The sequence below is a fragment of the Taurulus bubalis genome (assembly GCF_910589615.1).
Source record: "Taurulus bubalis genome assembly, chromosome: 9".
Taxonomy (NCBI): Eukaryota; Metazoa; Chordata; class Actinopteri; order Perciformes; family Cottidae; genus Taurulus; species Taurulus bubalis.
Window position 1 is genome coordinate 14,411,201 of NC_136597.1, and position 27,205 is coordinate 14,438,405.

The 27,205-nt window shown below is 41.7% G+C and overlaps 3 protein-coding genes across 3 annotated transcripts; 2 read left to right on the plus strand and 1 right to left on the minus strand.

Moving 5' to 3' along the window:
• Positions 1 to 487: 487 nt before the first annotated feature.
• On the plus strand, positions 488 to 17,941 carry fam107b (family with sequence similarity 107 member B). Its single transcript, XM_079224340.1, has 4 exons — positions 488 to 586; positions 12,632 to 12,803; positions 15,557 to 15,713; positions 15,894 to 17,941. Exons 2-4 carry the CDS (start codon positions 12,676 to 12,678, stop codon positions 16,011 to 16,013), a joined length of 405 nt encoding a protein of 134 aa, XP_079080466.1. The 5' UTR covers positions 488 to 586; positions 12,632 to 12,675; the 3' UTR covers positions 16,014 to 17,941.
• A 3,175-nt stretch (positions 17,942 to 21,116) lies between these two features.
• On the plus strand, positions 21,117 to 23,952 carry LOC306741644 (glycine cleavage system H protein, mitochondrial-like; the record flags this gene model as incomplete). The annotated part of the gene is made up of 5 exons (XM_079223960.1): positions 21,117 to 21,267; positions 21,479 to 21,561; positions 21,697 to 21,760; positions 22,553 to 22,684; positions 23,430 to 23,952. 5 exons carry the CDS (start codon positions 21,117 to 21,119, stop codon positions 23,525 to 23,527), a joined length of 528 nt encoding a protein of 175 aa, XP_079080086.1. The 3' UTR covers positions 23,528 to 23,952.
• A 69-nt stretch (positions 23,953 to 24,021) lies between these two features.
• LOC306740849 (uncharacterized protein) lies at positions 24,022 to 25,495 on the minus strand. Its single transcript, XM_079223085.1, has 2 exons — positions 25,312 to 25,495; positions 24,022 to 25,207 (listed from the first exon to the last, which is right to left on the minus strand). The coding sequence occupies exons 1-2, from the start codon at positions 25,478 to 25,480 to the stop codon at positions 24,663 to 24,665; spliced, it is 714 nt and encodes a 237-aa protein (XP_079079211.1). The 5' UTR covers positions 25,481 to 25,495; the 3' UTR covers positions 24,022 to 24,662.
• Positions 25,496 to 27,205: the final 1,710 nt, after the last annotated feature.

Consider the following 27,205-nt stretch of genomic DNA (forward strand, 5'->3'; position numbering starts at 1 on the left):
AAGAGATACATAGTAAAAATAAAAATAAAGTAATAAAAAAAACAGTAAAAAATCCACAATAACAATATTATGTATACAGACAGAGTGAAATGTATTTATATTGCACCAGTTGAAGTGATTAAAGGGAATAAAGTGATTGAAATACAAGTCTCTTTACAAATCATATCCGTTTTTCACAGGCACTTTTCAGGAAGGCTGACACAGATACCTATGACATGTTTTGTTGTATGTGTATATTTGTGTAAGCGTGTGTGTGCGAACGCCCCTCCACCCACGCCCCGCCCTGCGCTCGAGGAGTCCCCACTCATGTTATTCAGGGAAGACAGTGAAGGAGGAGGAGGAGCCCTTCGTGACGTCACTCCATCCCTCCCACCCATCTTAAATTTACATTTTCTATGGGTCCTGACTGAGTGAATGTGTGTGTGTGTGCTACAGCTACGGTGCAGTTTACAAAACCAGAGTCTCGCAGACACACCTCGAGCCAAAGAAGTGATCCGGAGACACACTGATGTGGCCTTGAACCACTTTGTCATTTTAAATATTAAACAACTCGAGTTGGAGAAGTCGGGTCGGGGTCGACTTTGAGGTAGGTGTGTACGTGTGTGTCTGGAAGCTCGTTTTTGTTTTTTTCATGAGGTTGTTTCACGAGCGCACTAACAAAAGCAGCACGTTTTGACTGGTCTGTCTGCTCCCGTCGGCAGAAGCAGCAGGTTTTTTTGGGGTTTAAAAAAACTGGAAAGTAACGCGGAAAAGAAAAGACCGAGGAGAAAGAGAGAGAGATTGCAAAACACAAACTCTTGTTTCATTGTCTCCTTTTGTTGCGGCGCATGACCGAAGCCGACGGGACAGTGAGGAGCAAACACGCTGAGGTTGTTGTACAGCATGTACAGACGACAGCTACTCCGGAGCGGAGTGATACTGTTCATGCCACTTTGTACTCCGGGAGAAGTATAGCAGAAAAAAAGAAAATCTGTGTTTATTATTTCTGCTTTCGCTGAGGTGTTTTAGAGACAGTGTTGTGGGTGCTTATGTTCACATGTGATTATATAAGTGGCAGTATCTGGATACTCATCTAAAATATAGTCTCACGCTCTTGTTTTTAAACCATGTCAAGATTATGTATCCATCCCAACATCACGAGTTTACAATAGAGTGCTTTACACTGTACAACACAAGACTTTTCTGACTTTTTTTGGTGCTATTTTTCTTATTTGTTGCCATAGTTTTGAGATAATAATGTCAACTTAAGTCTTGAAATGAGACCCATTTATTTGTGAGACAAACTGCATCAGAGGAGGCCATATGTTATGGATGACCTGTATCTGAATCCATCATGAGTGAGTAAGACTGTGTGTAATAGCACAGCGGTGACTACTGGCTTCTGTGTCAAAGCACATGGCTTCAGTCAGAGCTGACACACTGGAGAGGTGCTGTCATGTAGGCGCAAAGACCAACTTGTGTGTGTGTGTGTGTGTGTGTGTGTGTGTGTGTGTGTGTGTGTGTGTGTGTGTGTGTGTGTGTGTGTGTGTGTGTGTGTGTGTGTGTATTTGCATGTGCTATATTTTTGACGTGGCAATGACTCTCAGACTTATGGTTGTTTGTTTTTCACAGTGCCATAAACGTTGTTAAAGAAGTTAAACAAACTGGGCTGCTTATGTTTGCTAGGTGGAGATGGAAAGCAGCTTTAACACGTGAAGTAGTTTAACTCTGGTTCATCAGATGTGCTCTAGTGACAGGAGAAGTGACCAAAGCAGGTGGTATGAATGAGCATGTTATAGGTGCAGAACTTTCAAGAGTGTGTGTGTGTGTGTGTGTGTGTGTGTGTGTGTGTGTGTGTGTGTGTGTGTGTGGTGTGCAGGGAGGGGAACGTTTCTCTCACATGTGTTAGTCATTTAGAGAGTTTGCTAAACCATTTACATCTGTTTTCTGATCTTTGAACCCCAATCTTCCCTCCTCTCCGCTGGTTCTTTTTTACACTGCCTCTCTTGCTGTCTTCTGTTTCCCGTAAGGGCTGATGCTGTCACTGTGTGTGTGTGCGTGTGTGTGTGTGTGTGTGTGTGTGTGTGTGTGTGTGTGTGTGTGTGTGTGTGTGTATGTGGGTGTTACAACTGGAATGCTCTCTGCTCCATTATTATTGCACTCAAAGGAATTTAAAAATGTGAATGAAATGTCTGAGTTTCCATTCTATAATAACATGTGTCCATTAGTGGTTCTGGTGTGTTTCTCAGATGTATCATTATAGAATCTGAGTCTATGTCAAGGACTCAACCTGACCTCAAGAAAAGCAAGGTATTTGGGTCAGGCATGGGTATGTGTGTGTGTGTGTGTCCAGGAGGGCTAAATGGCAACCACATGTGTGTTGACAGTATTATCTCTCACAGTCCTGCTGGTCTGTCTGTGGGCACAACATCTTCATTACTCAGCAGAACACACTGATCCTTTAGATCCACACTGCATGAGGCCGTGTTACTGTGCGTGCTTGTGTGTTGCTAGACATTGAAAGACTACCTTGTAGCAAAACGTATTTTCCCCTGTAATGAGCCATATAAACATAGAGTAAGGTTTCAAAGGGTCTCTGCACTAAGAGTCGAGTCCTCATGGTTTTTAGCAATCACGTCTTCACCAGTTCTGTCCAGTTCCAGGCTGCAGGGAAACTTTAGTTTATGTTTTCTTCTGATTCGCCTTTTTATTGCTCTAACAAAACAATTACAGCCGTGTCCAGTGTTGCTAGTACTTTTGCCAAATAAAAATACTGTACAATTGGCAACGTTATAACTTAAATCAGGAAATATGGAATCAAAGAATATGCAGGAGAGACCCAGGGTTTATGTTTGAGGTGGGCCGCCTCCCCTGAAACAAAGACCACCATTACTAACCTCAATGAAAACACTTTCATAAAATAAAATAGTTTTAGGTGCTATTTCACACTGCAGGTGTCGTATAGTTTAGTGTGGCTATTCTTAAGGCCGTCATCTACAGACTTAACTGTGCACAGAACAAGATGTGTAGAATCTGTGTGGTGCCACCTTTGCTAAAAAATAACCAAATGCTACCTGCACATTTCTATGAGCACGGGCATTATTAATCTAGCTAACATGGTCAAGTGAATTCATTTCTAAACAAACAACAAATACAGCAATTATATTGGTGCTGGTTTTATTATCTGATATGGCAGTTTTTGAAAGATCCCCATGCAGGCTGAATAAAATATTATGATGCAATAAAAATGCAAGTGATGCAATCACAAATTCCTACAACAGGACAAAGGATCTGTTTACAGTGGGCTGTGGTTTTGTTGCCATGGTTTTATATTATGATGTCACGATTCAGGTATTGAGTTTCGTGTGTGTGTGTGTGTGTGTGTGTCGGCTGTTTGTGGGGTAGGTGTTGGTGCGTGTCAGTTCATATGAATGTCAGACAAGCACAGGCTTGACTTACTTTTATTTGAGCAGGCTAAGGACTTGATGTTGATTTTAAGATAAGATATGTGTACCAAAGACTAAAACAAAGACACACACCTACAGAGACCTAGCTTCTCAAAGAATCTCATTGATTTTCCTGCTGTTATGCTGGAGCTTCAATCACAATAAAGCACCATTACTGTGCTGACCACTTTGCGTAGTCTTGGAGAATGGATGACACGCACAAATGCACACACACAGACTCTAAATGCCTTCCTCCTTGCATCTTGTTAGGTAAGTAGAGAGAGATTGGAAGTCTGAGCTGCATGAATTGGATTAAGCTCTTTTGTAAGTCAGTATCAAGATATATGATCCTGTTTTATTACAAACGGGAACATACGCCCTCCGAAGAACAGAACCACGTCTTTCTGTCACAGCCTGATATGCAGAACGTATACTGGCTTTGGAAAGTTACAATGAGACCACATGATTGCCTACTATCCCAACTAAAAATATGCATGTGTACATACCGAGTATTTTGAGTCATTTCAAGCATACAGCATAGAATCAGATAGAACAAAGACTCTCCATTTAGCCTGCTTTCAAACAACTGGTTGCCCCATTTAAACGTGTGTGTGTGTGTGTGTGTGTGTGTGTGTGTGTGTGTGTGTGTGTGTGTGTGTGTGTGTGTGTGTGTGTGTGTGTGTGTGTGTGTGTGTGTGTGTGTGTGTGTGTGAACGATCGGCTTGCACCCCTGTGTGTCTGTCTGTCTAACTGTGGATTGTCTGGTTGCCCAAGGTAACAGTTGTTATTGGGGTTTTCTGTACTAGCGTGTAAACAAAGGAGAACCTCCCAAATCCTCCTCGGTGTGCCCCCCAGCCAATGAGAATTGAGCTACCAGCATGGCTCAGCCAGTAGACGATGAGGAGGGGCGTGACTCTGGTCCAGAAGGGAAAAGCAGCAGTAAAGCACAAAGCTTTGAATCTGGAACTGGAACAGACAGCAGAGCCATAACAAAGACTCCTCCTTTATGACTGAACGGCACTTCACACTGCTGAGCCAGACAAAACGGCTGTGGCTTTTTAACTATATGGCTTTTATAACACTAAGGAGACAGATATTGGAACTGCATTTAAAAGGCTGATGTGTGTGTGTGTGTGAGGAATGAGCAGTATAGGGGCACATGTTTACATCTGAGTGAGGAGGAGCCACATGAAACATGCTTGTGCCCTTTCTATAATTTGTCCTCTTAGCGTGTGTTGATGTGGCAAAACCGTCTGGATTCTGTGCATCTGTCTCAGTCCACCTGTTCCTATAAGGCCTACACATATAAGTACAAGACCATGTGTCAGTGTCAGCTGTGGGAGAGTATAGACCAGCCTTTTGTATTTGACTGACAGGTGTGACCCCAAACTGTACCCCCTCACCACTTATTCAGGACATGTGTCCAGAACTTTGAGTCAGCACTTTGACTTTAACCATTTAAGGAAAAGTGTTCATGGTGTGCACGTGGCAAATCACTCTCGCTGTGTGCATGCGTGTGTGTCCAGAGTAATAATCACTTTGCAGGTTCATCACATTCCCACTGCATGACTCAAAAGTGGTGTCTGTGCCTTTTCAATCCACCCCATTCATTCTGTAATCTGCCTCAGCCCGGGGCTCACAACGTGTGGCAACCGGACTGAGCATGAGCCACCGCATTAAATAACTTCAGTCAGTGTGGAGGACAAACTGTCAACACAGGCATGTTTTAATTCAAAAGGGGAGATCACAGTATAACATGATCAGTTTGTGCTTATTTGAATTATCTCAACAGTAAAAGATGTAATTTACTCTTCATCCAAACACGATGGGTCATGTCGACTAATGGATGTGGAAACTTGCTCACAGTGTAATCAACTCATAAAAGCCAGATATGAAAGCAGCCAAACTTTCCTTCGAGTCAGACAAGACCAATGCAGCCACTGTGGTGGTTATCCCACAGATGCAAGTCACGAAGAGGGATGGAAAGTAACTCAGACACAGACTTAAAAAACTATGGCCATAAGAAATAACTGTTTCCATACCAAGATCACAAGAACCACATTAACATTGGACATACGATTGTTGCCAAAGGGACTTAGTTAAAATGCAGAACATGAACATGTTTGTGCCGAACATCGACGTGAGAAGTTGTCTTATAGCGGTTCCTCTATTTTGGCCTGTTCTCCAAAATTACAATATCCTCTGTACAAAAAGAACAAGGGCCTTTGTGCGATGGGATAGTTTATGCTTTAAAGCCGGTGCCAACTTTTACATATAATCTATAAAACTATACGATATAAACGATATAAACTTTTTCATAATCATCTGTTACTTTCAAGCCCTTGCCGAACAAAGACACACGTTGCAGATTAAGCCTCACACCGCCAGGGAAAGCTCACTGTATTTTGCAGCATGCTGGAGTTGTAGTGTCCGGGGTCTGTGTATAGTTCTCCTGCGCTGGCGCACCGGTGATGCGTTTCACTTTGTCTTGAACCTGCCAGAGCTAAAAGAGGGAAACTTTAGCAACTGAGCAGCAGCTTGGAGTGTGACAGAAGCTATGGCAGAAAATCCTATGCAGCATCCAAGAAAGCTTTCCGAAGTAGAGGCTCCAGATGAAAAAGACTGACGTAATTTTGTAGGTCAACAGTGAAAAATGAATGTTGCGCTATAAATGAAATGCATCAAGGTTGCATTAGCGTATACACATCAAGGCGGACTAGTCAATCTGATAACATTTTGTAGACTCATTTAGGAACTTGTTAGCAACCACATTATTTTACTCTCGTAAAAGAGAATCATGTATTTTATACTGTAGAAATAATGTTAGTTTGTGTTAACCATAGGCCATATCTCAGGCATCTAACATCAACTGAAAGTCTTTTTTTCTTTTTACAAAGACATGTAAGAGTAACGGTAAGCATTTGATAAGGATTGCATGGACTTTTTTTCTGAAGAACACTGTGAAAAGGAGACACTGCTTCCAAATGACCACACAAATAGTATAACAGTATTTACACCAACACCAATATATCTGCTTTTAGCTGTTTTCAGTCCAGATCTACTAAAAATAGGTTATTGATATTACTCAAACTGCATGTGAAGACAAAACAGGTTTTCACAGTAAACATTGGGTAGAGATAAAGGAAGAGCCTCATCAATTCAGATGTTTTTTTTCTAAATATTACTCTTGGCATCCAGGCGTAGTAATGAGTTTGGGTGTTTACTTTTCATCATGACAGTCTACAGAGCCGCCCAGTATTCCCATAATGACATCAGCACACACACACACACACACACACACACACACACACACACACACACACACACACACACACACACACACACACACACACACACACACAGAGTACAGTGCAGGCCTCCCTCACAGGATGCACTGTGTTTTTCATTGTGTGGGTGTTTGTGCTTTACGAACCCTTAAACCCTGATTGTAAATTCCCATACACCCGCGTCTCCCCAGTGACATCATCACATTGTGGGAGCGGAGTGGGTGCTTTCAGAGGTCAATAAACGATGAGGCCCCAGAATTCCCCAGCTCCTCTTCTCCTCTGCTCCAGACCCCCACTCTGAGGCAGGAAATACAAAACAGATCTCAACCCCTAAACTCCCAAGCATACTGTTGTGGAACCCTTTCCCTCTTGCTTCCTGTCTTTTTGTTTCTCCCTAAGATCATCTCATAATTAAGCTTTCTTCAATCAAATACTGTTAATGGTGGATGTATTTGTAGTCTAAATATCCTTAACTAAAGATCACATCACATCTTCATTTTCTTTTCAAAACATTGTCTTCTGTAGACGGGTAGTAAGTATACATTTAAGTCATTTATTCAGTCAAAGGTGAAACTGTAGCATTGTGTACAGACAGGAAGGTGTACTTGGTCCCGACTAGATCATGGTGTTTACGTCTTGTCTCATCTTATTGGCTACTTCTTTCTTTAGCATGCAATGCAGGTCAGTTTTTCCTGAAGGGACACATACAAATCCAATTCTAGACTGAAAACAAATGCTGTGGGTATGTTTTTTATCATTTTTTGTTGATACTGACTTTTTATGTACGTCACTGCGCTGCCTACCATGATTTATGTGTCATCACGAGGGGAGGCTTGTAAATGAACACGTGCACACAGCGGCTGTCTGGGAAATGAGCTCATTGTCACTACTTGGCCCCCAAACTCTGTGCTTCTCCTTCACTTTCTCTGTCACTTTCTTTCTCTTACACATGCACATACCCCTCCCCCATTTCCCCACAGCTGTTCGTTAAATGTTCATCTATCTGTTTTAATTAGGCCCTCCCCTATTTATGGCTGAATGACCGCTTCATTAACAGAAACGCTGTGAGACGCACACTCTGATCTGTCCAGCCTGTAACACGCAGTGAGTTGGGGGGAAAGGGTGTGTGAGTGTTGGTGTGTGTGTGTGAGAGAGAAAGAACTGGGTGTGGGGGATGCTTAAGGGGTATTGATGACGCAATTTCCCCTGAGGGGTGGACCTCCCATCTGTGAGTGGAATAGACAGGATCTGAGTATGAGCAAGATGAACTATCTGGGACAAGAGGGAGATATGGGGACAAGAGAGCGGATGGTGATTGAAGTTTTAAGAAAATGTTACATATTTGTTCTTCAGTGTTTGGTGGAAATGTACTGTGAGTGAGTCTGATTCAAAGCCAGCTCATCTTGTTTTTTCTTCACATATGTATGCTTCAGAAAATGGGTCACCTTTTTGGCGAGTTCCTATCGATGTGTCAGCTCTCCAAAACGGCAACTAATATAAAAATATATATGGCCAAAGTCAAGAATTACAAAAGTCTAGTTTAGGATTCATGCTATGGAATTGCTCTCTAAGCTTCCTGTTAACGTTGTTGTCCATGATCAGCATCTATCAAATCGGATGCTAAAATGCTGATGCATCCTTTTTCATAAGCCTGTGTATCTCTGTGCGGGAAAACTGTGGAAAACAAATCCTGGCTGGCTCTGGAGTGGGTGTGGTCAGCCATGTGTTCACAACCAATGACGGTTAACGGCCCATCCCCACTCCGTGCAGGGATGGTTTGTGCCCGTATCCTGGAGAAGGACAGGGGGGTCAGGTGGTGAAGCAGGCCACCAGCTGCTCTTCTCGCCAATATTTTCTGTCCATCGGGGATCCTTTAAGAAGAAGGCCACTGTTGACTCATCAGAGCAAACCGTGTCATGTCTCTGTTATATTTCCCCGTCTGTCCATCTTGGCTCTGATCCTAACATCAAGTTATCGATCTCTTTCTTCTCTTCCACTTTGCAATTGTTCCTCTTTCCTGTAGTATTCACTGTGTTGTTGTCTGCTTCCTAGTGTGATGAAAGAGGGGTGATAATGGCCAACTTAGGCTCTCCGACCCCCATCATGAGTCTTTCTGCCCATCTGTGCTCTTCGCTGTTGGATTAGACAAGGAAGAATGCTTTTCATGCATGCATATCGGGCTCTTTAGCCGCCAAGTGTTCTTCTATGTTTTGCCAACAGTTTGGTGAGTTATCTGAGCTTTTATGCTGCGGAAATGGCACTCCGATGAAAGGAAACAAAAACACTAAAGTTGCGTGCTGAAGAAAAATAAACTGTAACTTGAAGAGTCTGGTGATAATTCTCTTTGGATTTATCACTACAAGCAACACCTTTCACATAACACATAGATGCTTGGGAGGGTGTTTTGGGGTGTTTAGTGTCATCAGTGATGCTCATTGGAAGGCTTCAGACTCCCTGCATTAGTTGGCAGCAGCTCCTTCCTGTCCCTGAATGCTGTGTCACTAAATGCAGAGTGGGTGATGGCAGGTCTCCATGGCGACCTAGAGGAGATGACAGTTGAGGGGGAAATTGAGAAATGAGTCTGTGTTATGAATGTAAGTCTTTGTGCGTGCTCATACAGCGGAGCTGGCCGGTGGCAATGCAATCAGTTGGCACAGTGCGGGAACTCTTATCCGTCGAAGATAAGTCATTCAATCAGCTCTATTGCAACCTGCCATTGTGGGGTACACTTTCTCACACACACACACACCACAAACATGTTTATCAAACACATTCATCCGATTACTTCCTTTTTTTTTAAACCGTGAAAAGAAAAGCTGCCAAATACACTTTTTGTGCGTGTGCGTGTGCGCGCATCATATGAGTGATATATTACTCAAAACCTTTGTGTTTAGTTTCAGTCTCTTTGTGGATTTAACTTTCAGTTTTTTTGATGATTGATCTGATATTTCCTTTAGCTGCCAGGTTAAAAACCTGTGTCGTTTCACAGTATACAAGATCACAGTCATGAGGATAACAGTCTTTGTCTGACCCAGTTCTTCTTCTTTCTTTTCCATTGTTTTCTTTTCAACTTTCTTCTCATTTTCTCCCAGAAAGAATGCTTGGACATTTTGAAACTTCTAAATGCTGCCCCATTTCTCTTGGACATAATGGAGATCCAGGTCTTTTGGATGCTCATTATCTGTGTGTGTGTGTTTGCCTGTTCTCTGTGCTCTAAGGCTGTGTTTCCAAAACCAATAAACAAACCGTTTTAATGGGATTCCTGGAAGTATTGCCCCTGTATAACCCTGTCCACACACTGACGTGCTTGGAGGGTTGCTTCCATAGAATACGTTTTGTTTACAATATTTCAGATATTAACGCATACAATCTACTGTATCTGTATAAGGGGCTGTTTGACACACTATTGTTGTATTTATCTGACCGACACAGGAGCATGTTGACTCATTTATCTGTATATTTCTCTTCAGGTGTTGTGAGTGCAACATATTATCTATATACCCTTTCGGTAAAACGGGACTCACTATTACATGCAGAAGCACTAGTGATAAAGCAGAATTTAAAGGGCTCTGGGGATCCAATTTGAGGTTGCAGGTTCCCTTTGAACACCCTATGTCACTTCCCCTCTCCCTTGGGGCACAGAGGAAGTAGGAGCAGATGTGTTAAGCTAACGGACACTTTGACAACACTGGCAGTCTGTAAGTTCCTCTACCCCCTACTACCGGCTTTAACACAACCCGCCCTTGATGTACACAGCACCTGTGTGCTCACACGCAGCCCTCGAGTACAGCCAAAAACTGTTCTGCCCACTTCTGCATCTCATGCACTGTCAACACTGTCACCGTTTTCTGGCTGTGTCATAAAATACGCTGTGCCTGGCATGTTGCTAACAACATAACAGCCTGTGATGGAGCATGTAGAGGAAAATACTTCACTAAACTGGTACAGTTTCTTATTTTTAGGAACAGATTCATGAATATTTGTTTTCCACACTTAACCCTAAACTTGTGTTATTTAAGATTATTATGTCATGGATTTACTGTCTACATTTTAAGATTTGTGTTGGCCACATTTTTTTTTTTAAAGTGAATAATCTGAGATTAGAAGGGATTACCCACTGCTGTGACTGTAGATGATAACCAACTGGAAAACGCAGTATTTACATACGTCAACATATTCACTCTATCCATCAAGCGTTTTATTATGTGGTATTTCTCCCCCTTTGTTCAGCAGTGTGCAGCCATAAACAATGTTTATCTTGGGCTTCTTTGTTATGTAACTGACATGGTTTAGTTTCTGGAATGCAAGAATGTTGACCTCTTGTGGTGTCTTTAACGCACTACACCAATCCTCCGCATGTATGTTTTGATTCTCTCGTCTTTGGCACCACTGATGAATGTGATTGGCCCGCTCTGGTTCCAACCAAACTTCCCTCCATGTTTTCCTTCTTCATCAGTCGCAGACATGAGTCTCACTCAAGGGCTCCTGGGAACATGATTATTTATAAATCTGAGTCATTCCTCAGACCGTGGGAGAAGAAATGCATGAGACTTTGCTATCTAATCTCAGCTAAATGGGTGTACGATGTACACCCATTTACTCTTCTATACGGGACTATATTACAGGCGAGATAAAGAATACCACGAAGTTCTTTACAGTGATGAGCAAGAATATTCTTAAATTAATTATAAACTCTTCTTTGCCTCGAGATGTTGAAAGTGAGTGGGAGGGAGTAGGTGAGGGAGTGAGCAGAGAGCGAGAGAGCGAGAGCGAGAGAGAGAGAGAGAGAGAGAGCGAGAGAGCGAGAGAGCGAGAGAGCGAGAGAGCGAGAGAGCGAGAGAGCGAGAGAGAGAGAGAGGCTATAAAACCGACTTTGATCTCCAACCAGCTCAGTAGCAGACAGCTGTGCAGGACAAAGCACCTCTCCTGTGTGAGGCTCTGCAACGGACTGATAAACAGAACAGCGAGTTTTTTCTGAAAAATACATTCAGGATTAAAATAGCAGAGATGACGACAATTTTCAGATACTCAGTCTTTCCTCATCTGCAGGGTGAGTTCAGCCAATAATGAATTTTGTGTGCTAAATATGTTTTTAAACTCTGTCAGATATTATTCTGTTCTCAATTTGGTTGGTTAGATCAAAACGTTTATCCGTTAAAGTGTTCATTTAGAAAATCCTGACCATTCATTATTTTAAATGGAGCATGTGAGTCATCAAATGGATGCAAATCGTTGATTATTTTCATTAAGATGAGCAGCGTGGGGAAAATAAAATAAAAGTTTCCTGCTGTTGTGTTATTGTTTGTAACTTGTGATTAACATGAGGCATGGGTCAAACTTGCTGTATTTTAGTTATACATCAGCTTTATAATGACCTGATCGGTGACCTTTTGCTCCGGAGATACAGCAGTAGATGTCAACACATGAGCTTGTTATATTTCCAATAAATGAAGAAAATACTGCACAATACTTTTGAAATACAGAATATATGTTTTGTTTAACGTATTAAGACGGTGTGACGATTGGAATCACATTGATTTTTGAGGTCATGGAAAACAATGGATCGAACCTATTGGTGTGTATTGAAATAGTTGCATAACGATGTGCCTGTAAGATATCGACAGTACTGTTCTGATTCATTTCTTCATTATAAGAGGGGAATGAAATGTTCCTCTTCACTCTGTGGGAACAATTATGTAATCCCAGCGCTCAGTCCTTCTATCGAGACGATTCAAAAACTCTGAGCTGGTGCCAGAGGATCAAGCAGATGCTCATATCACAGGTTAAAAGGAGATATAATGGATCACTGAAAATGGAAAAACGCAGATTTGAAGGGTTTTGTCGCCACTGCATTGTTGCATTTGAGCCCACGGCATGGTGGTCAAATTAAAGTATCTTCTCTTGTCTCTGTCGATTCAGATCCGCGTGACCCTGGTCTATCGCTGTCACCAGGGAGGAGTGTCATGGCAGAGCCCGACTACATCGACGGAGACTGTGATGAGCTCATCAAACCTAAAAAGCTGATCAACCCAGTGAAGAACTCCCGCAATCACCAGGACCTGCACCGAGAGTTGCTCATGAACCAGAAGAGGTCAGGAGACAGAAAAATACACCTTCAATACCTTTCTCCCTTTGTGTTGTCTGGCAAACACACATCGTAATTCCCAGGCTACTTTTAAGGAGGGGATTAATATTTTATTATATTTTATATCAACCAGAAGTTTTCCCATGGTTTATAGCTCATGAACAAACTCAGATCAGTGTTTCACAGAGACAGCTGCATTTCAACTGTATGATTGGAGATAATGGTTTATGAATTTATTGGGTGGTAAAATAATTTTGAAGTCCAACAACAGTTTTTACAACATCAATATCAAGTTTGCCCCTATTCAGAACAGTTTATACGGGGTAAACGATACAGTGTCCAGATCCAGGTGTATTTACTTACGAATGGAAGATGAGTTAACACAGTCACCCTGCTACTTTGCTGTAATTGATCTGATAGTATCATGCCGACTGCACTGATACTTCTGCAGTGTGTCACTGCTCCCTGAGACCTCCAGCAGCAGTATTATGTAAAGCTCAGGAAATAAAACTTTCATAGTGATCTATTATATAAAACCCCAAGTGCATTAGTGTGTCAAAGATTGGCCATGTAAAGGTCACACAGATCTACTCTCCAGATGAATAAACCTGGTCCGGCTGGTGACACTAATACTGGATCACACAATGCAGGATTTAATGCCTTCTGTGTGAGCATCCATGCAGCAGTAATCATGCATACTGGGACCTGAGATCACCCTTTTGACACTAAATGTTTGTATCTTCTCTCACCAAACGGTGGCGGCAGCTTTGTGCCTTAGCTATAAATAGCTACAAAAACACACATGCTGTTGACAGCTGTTACATCACAGCAGCAGTGATGCTCTGCCCTAAACAGGTCAAACAGTGAGGTGCTTTTGTAGTGATGAAGACAAGGTGTTAATGAATAATGGGAAGAGGCCAGGATGCGCAGGATAAAAAATGTAGGCCATACAAGAAATGGGTTTTTTCTTCTTTTTTCTTTATTGGAGAAAAATTCCGTTCCAAATGCTGCAGAGTATTGTTTGTAGTTGTCTAGACGGAGAATGTCCAGCCGTATCAGCAGAAGTCTGTGAGATTAATCTAGTGGGCTTTTGGGGGGATATACTTGTTATGTTTGGGCTTTCTATCGTGTACTGAAAGTATGGAACGCTTGCCTGCATGCATCGTGGATTAGTCGCACTGATGAGGGGTGGGTGGATTGGCTGCATGAAAAGGGGAAAAAAAAATGTGTTATGTAATCAAGATTACAAAACATTCCTAGCTGAGGGCCTTTCTCTGCCTTTGCTACCTTAGCTGTGATGACTCTTCCTACACACACAGAGACACAGACGGAGAGTATTTACAGAGGAATTCCAGAACAGCCACCAAGACTGGTGAAGCATTTAAGCAGATGGAGATATTGATGTGTGAGATTTGAACACTCATTCTTCCTAGTCTGCTAGAGGGTGTGCACTCATGGGAGGGGGTCTTGGATAGGAGGGTCACTGATTATGTAAATGTTGCCTACTGTGAAAGGAGAGTGGAGTAAGCATCTTTATAGTCGTATTGCCTTCATCGGCCTTAACACTCCTTCCTTTCTGCGTGTGGTGCTCGACAACAGCCCGATTTAATTGCGTTTCACCCTCTGCTCTGCTTCAGCCCGTCGAGTGCTTTCACAGAACCCTCACTGTCAGGAAAACCAGAGGCCATTTAACTGCAGCAGTTACTTGGGATAAAGTAGTGCCTTGTTGTAAATTAACTCCCACTCTTTCTTGGACCACCGTGGGCTCGGTTATGCAATCTTTAGGATGTAGTGATGCATTTGATTAAGACATTGTTGTTGCCGAACTCCAGTCAGGTAAGCGTGCTGTGTTTCCTTTGAAGAACAGACGCAGCCTGTGCCAAGTCGAGCTTTCATGACGAAAGGAACATTATTAACTACGAGGAGAGTAAATGAAACTGGATAATATGCTTTTAAATTGATTTAATCAAGTAATCAAGGCCTGCAGCATGTTTTTTTGACTGATGGATAGCCTCTGTCCTTTTACTGCTCTTGATTTTATTTTTTGTGTGGCACTTTATTGTGCCTCCCTAATCCTTTGTGGGCTTTGCTGTTTATTGGCTTCTGCCTTTTCTAGCTGACTTCAGCCCATTTCTGTTCCCCTCTGTCTGAAGTAACCCTTCTCCCGAGCCTCATCCTCAACCCCTACCCTTCTCTCTCTCTCGTAATTTGGAGGAGTTTGGAGCATTATATAACATTTGGTATTTTTGCTATTCTTCTCAAGTCACGCTCACACTTTATTTTAAGATGTCCCTTTTTGAATGTTGCTGCACAAACCCAGGCAGTTGTGCAACAATCTGTCTGCTTTGCCACGGATGTATCGCCCCAAGACAACTTGCATGTGGGGAACAGTTCCATATTGGATAGTTTAAGATATGGGTTGATGACTTGGGATTGTTTTGATACGTAGGAAAAAAAGGAAAGAAAAAGAGAAAATACCCTTGGTTTCAACCCTCTTTTCCAAAGTCAGTCTAATGCTGCCTACCACCACATACGCAGAAATGTGGAACAATCTGGGATTGGGCTCAAAATCAAAACTTTTCTAAAACACGACTGTTAAATCTACAAAATCAAATACAGATCTGCATGTCAAACTAGAATGAGGTCATGGTCATCATGTGTTACGCATGAATGTGAATGCTAATCTCCCTCTGAGTGCGGACCCGTAGTGTCGTCAGAGGTTTCCTTTAGTCACATGCTATCTCGCTGATTCTGCACAGGGGTCTGGCTCCTCAGAACAAACCTGAGCTGCAGAAGGTTCTGGAAAAGAGAAAGAGGGAGCAAGTTCTCAAGGCTCAGAAGGAGGAGCAGGAGGCCCACAAGAAGAGGAGCGACCTGGAGATAGAGCTCATGAAAAGACAACAGAAACTAGAGCAGGTAAATGATTGAAAGCATACATGAATATGAACTGTCACTTAAATGGATAACTTAAATCACAAGCAAAAACAAGGATTAAAGTTACTGACTGGACCTTTCAAGGTGTAACGAGATGCATCAACGGATGATCACCTCTATAATTAGTTTAATCTGAATTTGTCAATGTCTTTGCTTTTGCAGCAGGAGCTGGAGCAACAGAAAAATGATGACGAACAGGAAAACACCCCTGAGTTTGTGAAGATGAAGAGCAACCTGCGCAGAACCAAGCAGGAGGCTGACGGGGAAGAACGGACCACCTAGAAACCAGCCGGGGTGTCTGGGTCTGATTGTGCGCGTGTTTGTGAACACGAAGACTTCAGGAGTGCGTGTGTACAAAAGAGAGAGAGTGTCGTCTGTGGTGCACGGCGGTGACCAAGATGCACTTCCTGGCCTTCCCAACCTAGCTGTTCCTTCCCGCAGTGAGGAGAGAGACTTTACAGACTAAAGACCCCCCTCTGCCTGCCTGTTATGGACCGCCAGTACTCACCTCTGCTCCTCGCACCCATCCAGCAGCACACAGCACCCCCTGCAGGAGGGACCTAACACAGACATGTTTCATGCTAAACGCCTTCCAACAAGGGCGAACAAGCTTCCAATGAGCTCTGATGGAGAAAACAACCACACACACACGCACACACACACACACACACACACACACACACACACACACACACACACACACACACACACACACACACACACACACACACACACACACACACACACACACACAAACATACTCAGCCCCTCTGTTTTCACTCCTCGCTCCACAGCAAGCTGTCGTTTCTCTTTACTGTTATCAATGTTGTTATCGTCGTCGTCGTTGTTATTGTTATTTTTGTTCTCATCTTCAGAATGAAATAAGGAAAAGTGGACACTGGATGGACTCTTGAAGCTGTGTAATGTAAAAGCCAAACAAATGTGCTTTTGTTATTTATGTTTTTAGCTTTTAGCCCAAGTATAGGGGAGGACACTTTTAGTCGTTCTGTATTTTAATTTGTTTTACAGCATAGTTTATGAAGCCAGAACAGGACAAAGGGAGTGTATGGTTGTGTGAAACACTCAAGTTTGCTATATTTTTTTTTTTAATTCCAAACATGCCATTTCCTCAGCTAATGCAATTTTGAGCAATAGTAGAACTCCCAGGCATGAGAGTGACCTTTTCTTTACATATTCTGTTGTTTTGTATGAATAAAAGTGTTACTTAATAAATAATTTAATTTCCTGTTAAGGTGGTCTATAGGAATAAGCCTTGAGCCCTGTCAGTCTTTGTGTGCTTTTATGAGCAAAGGACTTGTTAGGAAGCATACACATGTAAGCCACCTGTCACAAAAATTTATAATGAATCAGTAGGCTTTGCGATCTGTGTGGCTCCTAAAACAACTCTGATAAGAAGCCTGGAACTTTATCACTGCAGTATTGTTTTCTTTATAAACAATAGAGCCATAGATGAGCAGACAGATAATTGAAGATGAATCGAATAAAAGTGGCCGTTATCTGCCAAACAATATAACTAGTGTATGCAGCCATTACTATACACACATTCCAAAATGTGAGAAACTGTGATATCTTTTGATGTTACTGTGCACATGTAGTGGTTATATAATTATCACAAACAACAATATTATGGGTCTAAAATTCTGGTGTGTTGGTCTCCAAGGGATGGTATTTATTATTCTGATGGGAAGAAGCAGATTTATGACAACATAACCCTGTGTTCTTTCCCAGAATCTTCTTTTAAATAAACATAATTTTAATGCACATGTTCATTTTATTTTTATTTTATTTTAGTGTGTTGCTGGAGTCTGTGGATTTTTATCTAACTACCAGCTGTCTTTATTTTCTAAATGGAATGTGATCCAAAAATAACAGCAAAGCGGTATGCCTATCAAACGGCTTATCGCTGTGATATTTAGACTAGAGGTGATGATGGTTTTGCTCACAGACTGCAACAGTCAAGATGAATAGTACTTGGAACAACAGGGTTGGTTGTTGGGTAGCAAAGTAGGACATGCATTGTGTGGTGTGGGGACTTGAGTGCACAAAACACTGAGTGAGAAAACTGACGACAATGGTCAGGTAATAGGAGATGTTAGATGAGAGGAATGTGCTTTATTTTGTTAAAACACAAGTGCAAACTGGTTGACTTCATTATAAGTGCTGCAGATAGCTGCAGCATTCTCTGATGTAAAAAGGATGTATAATATGCTATGGAAGGAGAGGCTTCTGATTAAATTACACTTAATGTGAACTGGAGAAAATGTTTTTAATTGGGACTTTTTAAATAAGAAAACTATCAGGGTAAAAGAAATATCCAATCTGTATGAGGTAGAACATTGGACACCTCGGGGGAGTCAAATACATTCTATACTATTCTTAATTAGAGTAGGTTATATTTTTGAAAACGTATCATTAGATATGGGAAGATCATAACCAAACAAAGTCCAGTCCGTTGTGTCTCAAATCTTAAATCAGGTGCATCCAGATATTGCATAGAAGAGACAGGTAGAAGGTATAGAAGTAGAAATTGAGTCAATTGATCAAGGTTTATGGGAGAAAAGCCATCTAAATATATATCAGGGTTTACAGCTGTTGCTAAGGTAACTCTATTTGAGGATAGATCGGTACTGGTTGAGGTACTATTTTCAGCCAGATAGGGGAAGGCCAGGATGCAGCCGACTCCCCACACATCTTTAGCCTCGATGAAGTGGAGGCCGAGTGCGACTTCTGGAGCTCTGAGGAAGCAAGACAAGTTCAAAAGATGGGAACTCTCTTGGCAAGAGTTAAGGACCAAGAGCACAACATAGATGCTGTCAAGAAGGAAGGATGAACCCACCTGTACCCAGTCGGCTGAAGCATCATTCCTGGCTTGACTTTTTTTGCCAAAATCTATTTAATTAATCTTAAAGGGCTGATTCTGCATATTAACAAACATAACGTTGTCAGGTTTGATGTCGGTATGCAGGATACCTTTCAGAGCATCCAAGGCCACCAAAAGCTGCAGAAAAAGAAAAGAAAAGACAAGTTTGGGATTGAGTATTCCATGTGCTACTGGATTATTATTTTTTCATTGATTAGTAATTGATATATAGAAGAATACACAATTGGTTCCATACAATAATAATACATACCTGCTTTGAGATTGGGCGGATCTTGTTCGGAGCAAGTGGTTTCTAGTCTCGTTCTTGGACCAGGTCATAAAGACTCATGTCCAGAATCTCAAATGTCAGAATAATCTGTCACATATGTTCAAACCGCTCAAAAACTTGACCACGTCAGTGTGATCTGGATTCAGGACACTGATGACCTCTAACATGGACACCTGGGGAACAAAGAGGTTCCCAGTAGGTCTGATAGAGCAGACACAATGTAAGCAAGGCAATACTGTATGTCATGAGAAGAAGTCTTCCTCTTTCTCAGTGTCCTGGATGAATTAAATGTCCCGCTTGAGGATCTTAACAGCCACTGACTCTTTTGTTGCCAGATTTGCACTTGGCCACTTTCCCATAGCAGCCTTCACCATTAAACTCCAGAACAGAGTAACCAGAGGAGCTGCCGAACAGAGTTTGACCTGCTTGAACCTCAGGTACTGTCAGTGTGACTGCAGGAGTGAATATGGAGTCAGTGTATTTAGTAAACACAATGTGATCAAATACATCTTAACTATGAATCATGTTCTTGTATTTCAGTGTTGGCTTGTCATTCTGTGACCATGTGAAGGAGAATAGTGTATCAAATGCTGTTAATATCGTGTATCATGTTAATCTATTTCAGAAAACAGATATAAATGTCTGCATTTATGTAGCACTTTTCTAGTCTTAGCAGCCGCTAAGTCACTTTGTTCCTAATGACTTCTTAGTTTCTGTTTTAATAAGTGCTTTTTAAACAATACTTTTAAATGCTAATGTGTTGGGGGTCCTGGGGACCTCAGTCAAAAGCAACAATCAACAAATCAGTGTCCACAGTGTGATTTCAAAGCAGATACATTCAGCATCATGTCAAATGTATTTTGAGCGTGTTGAGTCGGTCTTACCAGACACACCAAAGGCCTCTAAGCTCCACAATGACATTTTAAGTTAAATCTTCTCAGTTTAGTATTTCCAAGGTTGAGAATAAACCTTTAAGCTTGAATTTTTTTCACTATCAGAACGTATCACTGTCTTTCTATAAATTATGCTAGTCTCAAAAGTGTGTGTCTCTCTGTAGTGTGTGTCTCTCTGTGCTGAAGAAGAAATGACCACATTTCTACAACTACTTCTATAGAACTTTAGCCCTAATGACATCATAGCATTTAGAACTCACTGCTTTCGGTTGTGTTCTTTTTAGAACTCTCTGACACACAATTTAGAATACAACAGCTACAGGCTGAAAAACACGTTTTTATCCATCCAATGTCCTAAATATATGGGTTTAGGTCCTGATATGAGGAATACAATTTTTGTTCCTGCACTTTGTTAGATTCTACAGGACAATCCTTTTATATTTGGTTGATAGTTGTTTGCAGCCATCACAAGGTTAAGAATAAAGTTGACACTTTCAAATATTTATATATATATATATATATATATATATATATATATATATATATATATATATATATATATATATATATAAATAAATAAATAATACAGTCATATTAGAAACTATAGTATTACTCAGCAACATCACAGTGCAGTTTATTCTGAAGCCCAACAGAGGGCACTCTATCACCACAAATGGTCACCATAAGACTCTAATTATAAAACAAATGGGGAGATCATCCATTGAAATCTTGCAGTAGAAATGTAATAGTACAGTATGTCATGAAAGTGTACCAGCTTGATGGGAAATGTGTTTGTCCTCACATTGTATAATGTAATTTATTTTACAAGATTGTTGCTTGTTAAACTGTAGGTGGATTTGATTTAGTTATTCAATACAAATCAAGCAAAGAGTGAGATCAATAAGTTAAACCAATACAGTGTTAAAATTGAAATTTGTACTTGTCAAAAAGGTTAAGAACCCCTGCCATAGAGTCCTGCTTTTGGAAATAATGTGAGTAAAACAAAACCAAAAGGGATGTGACTTCAGCCTCCAACCTGCCTTGGTGAACACTGTGATGTCTTGTCCCATGATTCATCAGTGTGTTGGTAGTGTACAAGGCACAAGACGCTTGGTCAGCTGCTTTCAGAGAGCCGTCAGGATGATGAGGTAATCATGACAAACCGGACTCTGTAGTAGTTAACTAACTCCACAAGGTGCATGCAATGCAACATTAAGCTGCTGGTTAACACCAAATAAGAAGCAGAAGAAGAAGAAGCAGAAGAGTGGCGGAGAGCAGATCCACGAAGAAGAATTCGAAGCTCTCATCAGTACGCGACAAAGATGGCCGCCTGTGGGCTATTCCGCTCCCTGTCTTCCAACTTTTTCACAGTTTTACCTTCCCTCACCCGCTCGGCAACACTTTCCTCGTTGCGGCTGGCATCTCAACCTTACTTTGGAAGAACACTAGCCACGTCTTGTCGATTAACAGCAGGTATTCCCCCGTGGTTTTGTTTTATTGTAGCGTGTTAGCTAACATGTTCGGTTGCTAGAGGGTAACATTAGCTAAAGAAAAGGACACGTATGCTGACGACGACGATGCTGCTGCATGTCTGTCTGTTTATTCTGGTTGTCATGCATTAGAAAATGCTCCACACTCGTCCAGTGGGAGGATCGTTGTGGTCTGAGTCTGTTTTCTCTTGCAGCACTTAAATTCACAGACAAGCACGAATGGATCCGAGTAGAAGACGACGGGAATGGGACTGTCGGCATCAGCAAGTTTGCGCAAGTAAGTTCCCTCGTGCGTGTCCCCCACACAGACACACACACACACACACACACACACACACACACACACACGTGTAGGGTACTTGCAGTAAATACTTTTGCTACAGTCTTTGACCTTGCTTTCTGACCCTTGCAGGAGGCTCTGGGAGATGTAGTTTACTGTGGACTACCAGATGTGGGAACACAGCTTGCTCAGCAAGGTATGAAGTGGAGGGCAGTGTGGCTCAGGCTACATGTAAAATACTGTTATGAAGGAATAAAACCTGACGTCATGCATCTTATTTAATGGCGTGGAGGAGAACATTCCAACTGTTCCCACTGTTGGTGACACTGATATAGCATCAAGTTGAGACTTTTGTGATTACCTGAGTATTGTTTTAAACTTTAAATGTTGGTTTCCCCACAGTTTGATGGCTACAATACAATGATGTAGTGTTTTTTTTCTTTTTCTGACTAGTGGCCAAAACAAACGATGATTCCTCTACGTTCTTGATCAACATGTTAATGATTAATTATCTTATTTTGGCTGGCATTATCTGGGCATGTTTCTTCTGCCAGTATTTAAACAAAATAATAATAGTCTTGTTTTAGTTCAATTTAAAAATGACATGCAGATAAGTCTGGGTTCTTTTGCCTGTTGGTTCAAGAGAATATGTCTAAAAAAGAAAAAAAAGCTAAATAAAGCAAGAACTACAACAATTTTTCCCTCGGATGCAGTTGTGTTGAGAAACAAGCAATTGCTTAATTCTTTTCCATCCATATTTTAAAAATTATTTTGCTAGTCAAATCAATGTAACTTGTCTAACTGGTGTTTGGGCAAACACCAGTTAGACACATGCCACAAAACACCTACCGTTGTTAATGTCAACATAACTCAGCAATAGTTGCTTTCTGTGTAGTTGCTATTCTGAAATGACTTAACTTGTTTATAAATGCACTTGTTTATAAATGCACTTGTTTCTAACTGCACTTGTTTCTAACATCTGTCACAGATGAGTTTGGAGCTCTGGAAAGTGTGAAGGCTGCCAGTGAGCTTTATTCCCCTTTGACTGGAGAAGTTGTCGAGGTTAATGCACTACTGGCAGACAATCCTGGTCTGGTGAACAAATCTTGCTACGAAGATGGTAAGCACACGCATATCAACATGTAGTCAAGTCTATGTAGTATACTTAAGCCTATAGTTGGAGCTTAACCAGGAGCAAAGTTTCAGGATGATGTTTGACTAGTTAGCCTAACAACATCATTTGTTTGTTTTTTAATTGACACTAGTTTTTGTTTACCTTCTAAAATTATTACTGCAGATTGGTGTACATCATGTTAATTAAATTTGTTTGGAGTTGGTACACTGGGGAGAGGTTTTATACGCAACTTGAAGTGGCATTGTTTAGAGAGAAATGTACTGATGTACAGTTTTACCAAGTATACTGATTCACAGTAATGGGTTGTGAAGTTTAAGGAAATGGCTCTCTTACTTTATTTATTTTTTGGACAGTAGATGGCAGTAATGCAACATATAGTATAAAGGATAAACGAGATGATGCCTGTTTTGAAAACTGATCTAGTACTTTGTTCAATTTTGTTTCTCAAATTTACTTTTACTGCATATTTTGTGTCTTTCAAGTGTGGACCATCTTTACTTCATCCAGATCAATGACTTTGCATGTTTTAGCCCTTTCTCTATATCGGAAGTGCTTAAATTACTACTCCACTTGGAGACTTAAAACTTGGTTGCTATAGTTATCCATCACATAGAACATTGCGCGTTTTGTTGCCATTGTCAGAATTACATTATCACTGCGTGACAATGCACTGCAGAACTTTAAGTTTACCCATAACTGGTTAACCTGATTTTTAACCTATTCAATATAGGTTGGCTGATGAAGATGACCATCGGCAAGCCTTCAGAGCTTGATGCTCTAATGGATGAACCAGCCTATGAGAGATACATCCGCTCCATTGAGGACTAACCTAACACTTCCTAACAAGTGCTACATGCCCCTTCTCCTTTTCAAACACCACTGGCAGGAAAATCCACAAGTTGTGCCTGTCTGCTACAACGCTATGCTTAGCATCCACCGGTGGAGCTCATGAGCTCCAGAATGCTGACCTGCCAGTGTTGTAAAGCTGTGAACATTAGGAATCCTTTATCTACTGTTAAAGACTGACTTTAGGGGATCTGTGAAATCTGCACTGACTAAACATCCAGTGTTGAGTTTTGCCCTCAAATCCCCAAACGGAGGGGACGGAGACTCGGTCAATAGAGCAGTTCTGATACATTTCATTCAAAGGAAAACTTGAATCTCTGTTGTAGGACATTGTTAGACTTTAAAAAGCACTTTGGTCTTTATGGTATTGATAATAATGTTGGTCTACACTGCATGTAAACGGTAGACATTAAATTGGAAAATAAAGAAATCTTGATACATTGTTTTCTTTGTCATTTTTATTAAATCCCAAAGTTTAGACTTCATATTATAAAAGTGGCTAGTTTTTTATAAAATGATTGCTTGTTGTTTAGTGTCATGCTTGTGACTACACAAGATTTTATTTACATTACACAGGTAATGTTCTTGACACTGTCAGAGCATCACATAATATAAATGATATCTGCATATTTAATCATTTGCATCACTTAAACGTTTGAGTAAACCAACCTATGATAGCCACACACTTATTTCCAACCAAAATGAATCGCCCAATATACAACTGCATATAAAGCCTATGAACCAAAATTAAAAACACAAGATCGCAGCCTGACGCCACCGCAAACCTGACACTGACTACTAAATATACATGTTCTTGATGTGGTTAACACGAGTTTGTAAACACTCTAAAATATACTTATTTAAGATGACACCAAATGCTTTTTTCCCCACTTATGACTCAAACGATACAATGTATCAAGTGTTTCAAATGAGCATTCTGCAAACTTTGTCCCAACACAACTCACTCTAACCAGTCTAGAGTCCAGTGTAGAATTTGTTCTTTCCTTATCTTTGCACTTAAAGACTATCGTTCTGTAACATTTTGTCCTTGTGCATTTTACAGCTGGTAAGTGTCTGGTCACTTAGAACCTGTTAACTTTCCATCGTGAGCTCTGGGTCACCTGACTGAGGAGACTGCCCCACCAGGTACCACAGAAAACTTGTCCTTGGCTGTTGGAGTTTGTCTGGCCCTGCCCCGAGGTGCAGGAGGCTGAGGAAGTCCCTCAATTCTGCGATAATTGCTCTCCAGCCTCTCCTTTCTCTGAACTCCCTCGTACATCACACTGGCAGTAAAGTCTCTCTCATTAAGAAAGGCAATGGTCTCATCCCTCTTGCGACTCACGTATCCTTTTAGAACAGCATTGTAGGGATTTGAGGCGGCATCGGCATCTGGATCTTCCAGCTGGTGTTTGAATTCCATGCGGGTGATAACCGGTAACAGGAAATGCTTCCCTTCTGTTACCACACCGCCATCCCTGTGCGATAAGCCCAGAGCCTGAGAGACGAGGCGTGGGGGCAGAGGCACCAAGTCGCAGCCTGATCGCTTGTCCACGTACTGTCCAAATTCTTTTCGCACCAGAGCTACATCTTGCAGGGAATGACTCCTCCGCTCCTCCAGGTCTGTAACTATTCGCTCAGCATATGTCTGGCCAAAGACCAAACCTAAGAAGTGAGGATAGCATGTTAAAGTGTGGAGCTGTAACCAGTAGGTAGCATGTTTCAAAACCAGTCTTTTTTTTTTAGAATGGGCACAATAATTTCCTTACCTGCTCGTCGAAGCATGGACGCGGGACATTTCCAGGGTTTGTGAATAAGTTCATTGGGCAGATCTGCAAGTTCAGGACACCATTTCCTAACGTAGCTGCCATAGGGGTCACAGGTCATTGCTGCATCAACGGGATGCATAACAAAGTTCCAGTGATCCAGACCACACATGCCCCCATTCTGCCACATCATAGCATCTATGGCAACATCAGCATCCACAAGGGTGTCCTAAACACATGTAAATGTTGGACACAGTCAGTAAGTAGTACTGGTTGGTGTTGGTCTGTGATATCTATGCGAGTGCCTTTTATACATGCACGTCTCACCTGGAACCAGCGATAACCTTCTTGCCAGGGCAGATAGAGATATGCTATCAGAAAAGACGCCACCACATGTCTCATGTAGTTGTTCATCCAGCCTGTCAGCCACAGCTGCCTCATCGCTGCGTCCACCAGTGGGTAGCCTGTTCGCCCTCGCTGCCATGCCTTTAGGTGGCCACGATCACTGCTCCACCGCAGAGCCTGCAAATATCAGTGGAGGAATAATGCTTTGTTAAAAAAAAAGTTCATTATGTGATATAGGTGTTTGAATAATGATGAAAGTGAAGCGTAGTTCAATTTATGCACATTTATGAGTAACACTTATGTTAACGTGTCAACATGTCTGTAGCCAATTTCTACCTTGTATGGAGGTCTGAGGGATTCCCATGGGAGTTCAGGAAACAGCGTCAGCTGCCAGTAAGCCAAATCTCTCCACGCCAGTTTGCGTTGGAACTTTGGGGGTTGACAGCGTGCCCCTTTGGCATCCCACAATAGCCAGCGTGGGCTGAGCTGACCAAAATGAAGGTAGGGAGACAGACAGCTAGTATTTGGGGCATCTGCCCTGCCGGACTCTTTTTCATATCTATACACACCTAGGATACATGGAAGAATCATATGATACTGTAAGATCAATATTAATCAGATATGTTTTCAAAGTGCACACAAGGTGTCTCACCATCATTCAGAAAGACCTCCAGCCGAGCACACGCTCCCTTCTCACTGAAATCCCAAGATTTACGGATGTTAGCTGCCCAGTCGATCTGAATGCCAAAATGAACAAAGAACATATTGAGGACTTCATGATCGAACATAATCTTCTTTTCGAAGATATTTTTCAAGCATTTCTGCTTTATTGGCTAGTCATGGCTTGAAGAGAGATGGGAAAGTTAGGGGAGAGAAAGAAGGGATGACCTAATCGTAATTGTACACTTGGCTACAACGCGGCCCTGCAAAGGTTACTGACCGTTGTGCCATCCTTCCTGCGGGGCATGCGTGCCAAGCCTAGCGTGCCCAAAGAAACACCCTGAGGCCAGTGGGCAGGTGTGGGGAGAGATACAGGAGGGTCCAGGGGGGCCCCTAAAGCAGACCCTGGGTTCTGGCTACAGCAGTTCATGAAGTGAGACACTGAACCTATTCCTAAATCAGGAGAAGAAAAAACAGGAGTTCCCCGCCAAATTAACTTCTTTCCAATCAGCTTGTATTGGTATACATATTTAATTTTTTAATATTTTCCACAAATATTTAAGCAAACACCAAATTCATTTTGTTATGACTAACCTCTGAGTCCAACACCCTCCGTGCTGACAGAGTAAGGGTCTCTGAGACAGTACGAGTGGAACATCCTGCAATCAACACCATCTTTCTGAAGGACTGACACCACCACATCATCCCTCTCCTTCAGCCAAGGCTCATAGAGGGCGTTAGCCAAGACAGTTCTCGCTCCGGTCTCCTTTACTAGCTCTTGTAGGGTATGCAAAGAAGATCCATTTGCCTCGAAAAACACAAGATGGCTGCCAATGCGCTCCAGAGATGAAGAGAAACAAGACAAAGCTTGATGAAGCCAGTATTTACCTGT

Bases quoted from the DNA above. Each gene is read 5' to 3' on its own strand.
- LOC306740849 (XM_079223085.1), bottom strand. From the start codon at position 25,480: ATGTGTGGTCTGGATCACTGGAACTTTGTTATGCATCCCGTTGATGCA. The intron at 25,208-25,311 runs GTAAGGAAATTA...CTCACTTCTTAG, and splicing joins GTCCATGCTTCGACGAGCAG to GTTTGGTCTTTGGCCAGACA.
- fam107b (XM_079224340.1), top strand. From the start codon at position 12,676: ATGGCAGAGCCCGACTACATCGACGGAGACTGTGATGAGCTCATCAAA. The intron at 12,804-15,556 runs GTCAGGAGACAG...GATTCTGCACAG, and splicing joins TTGCTCATGAACCAGAAGAG to GGGTCTGGCTCCTCAGAACA. The intron at 15,714-15,893 runs GTAAATGATTGA...TTGCTTTTGCAG, and splicing joins GACAACAGAAACTAGAGCAG to CAGGAGCTGGAGCAACAGAA.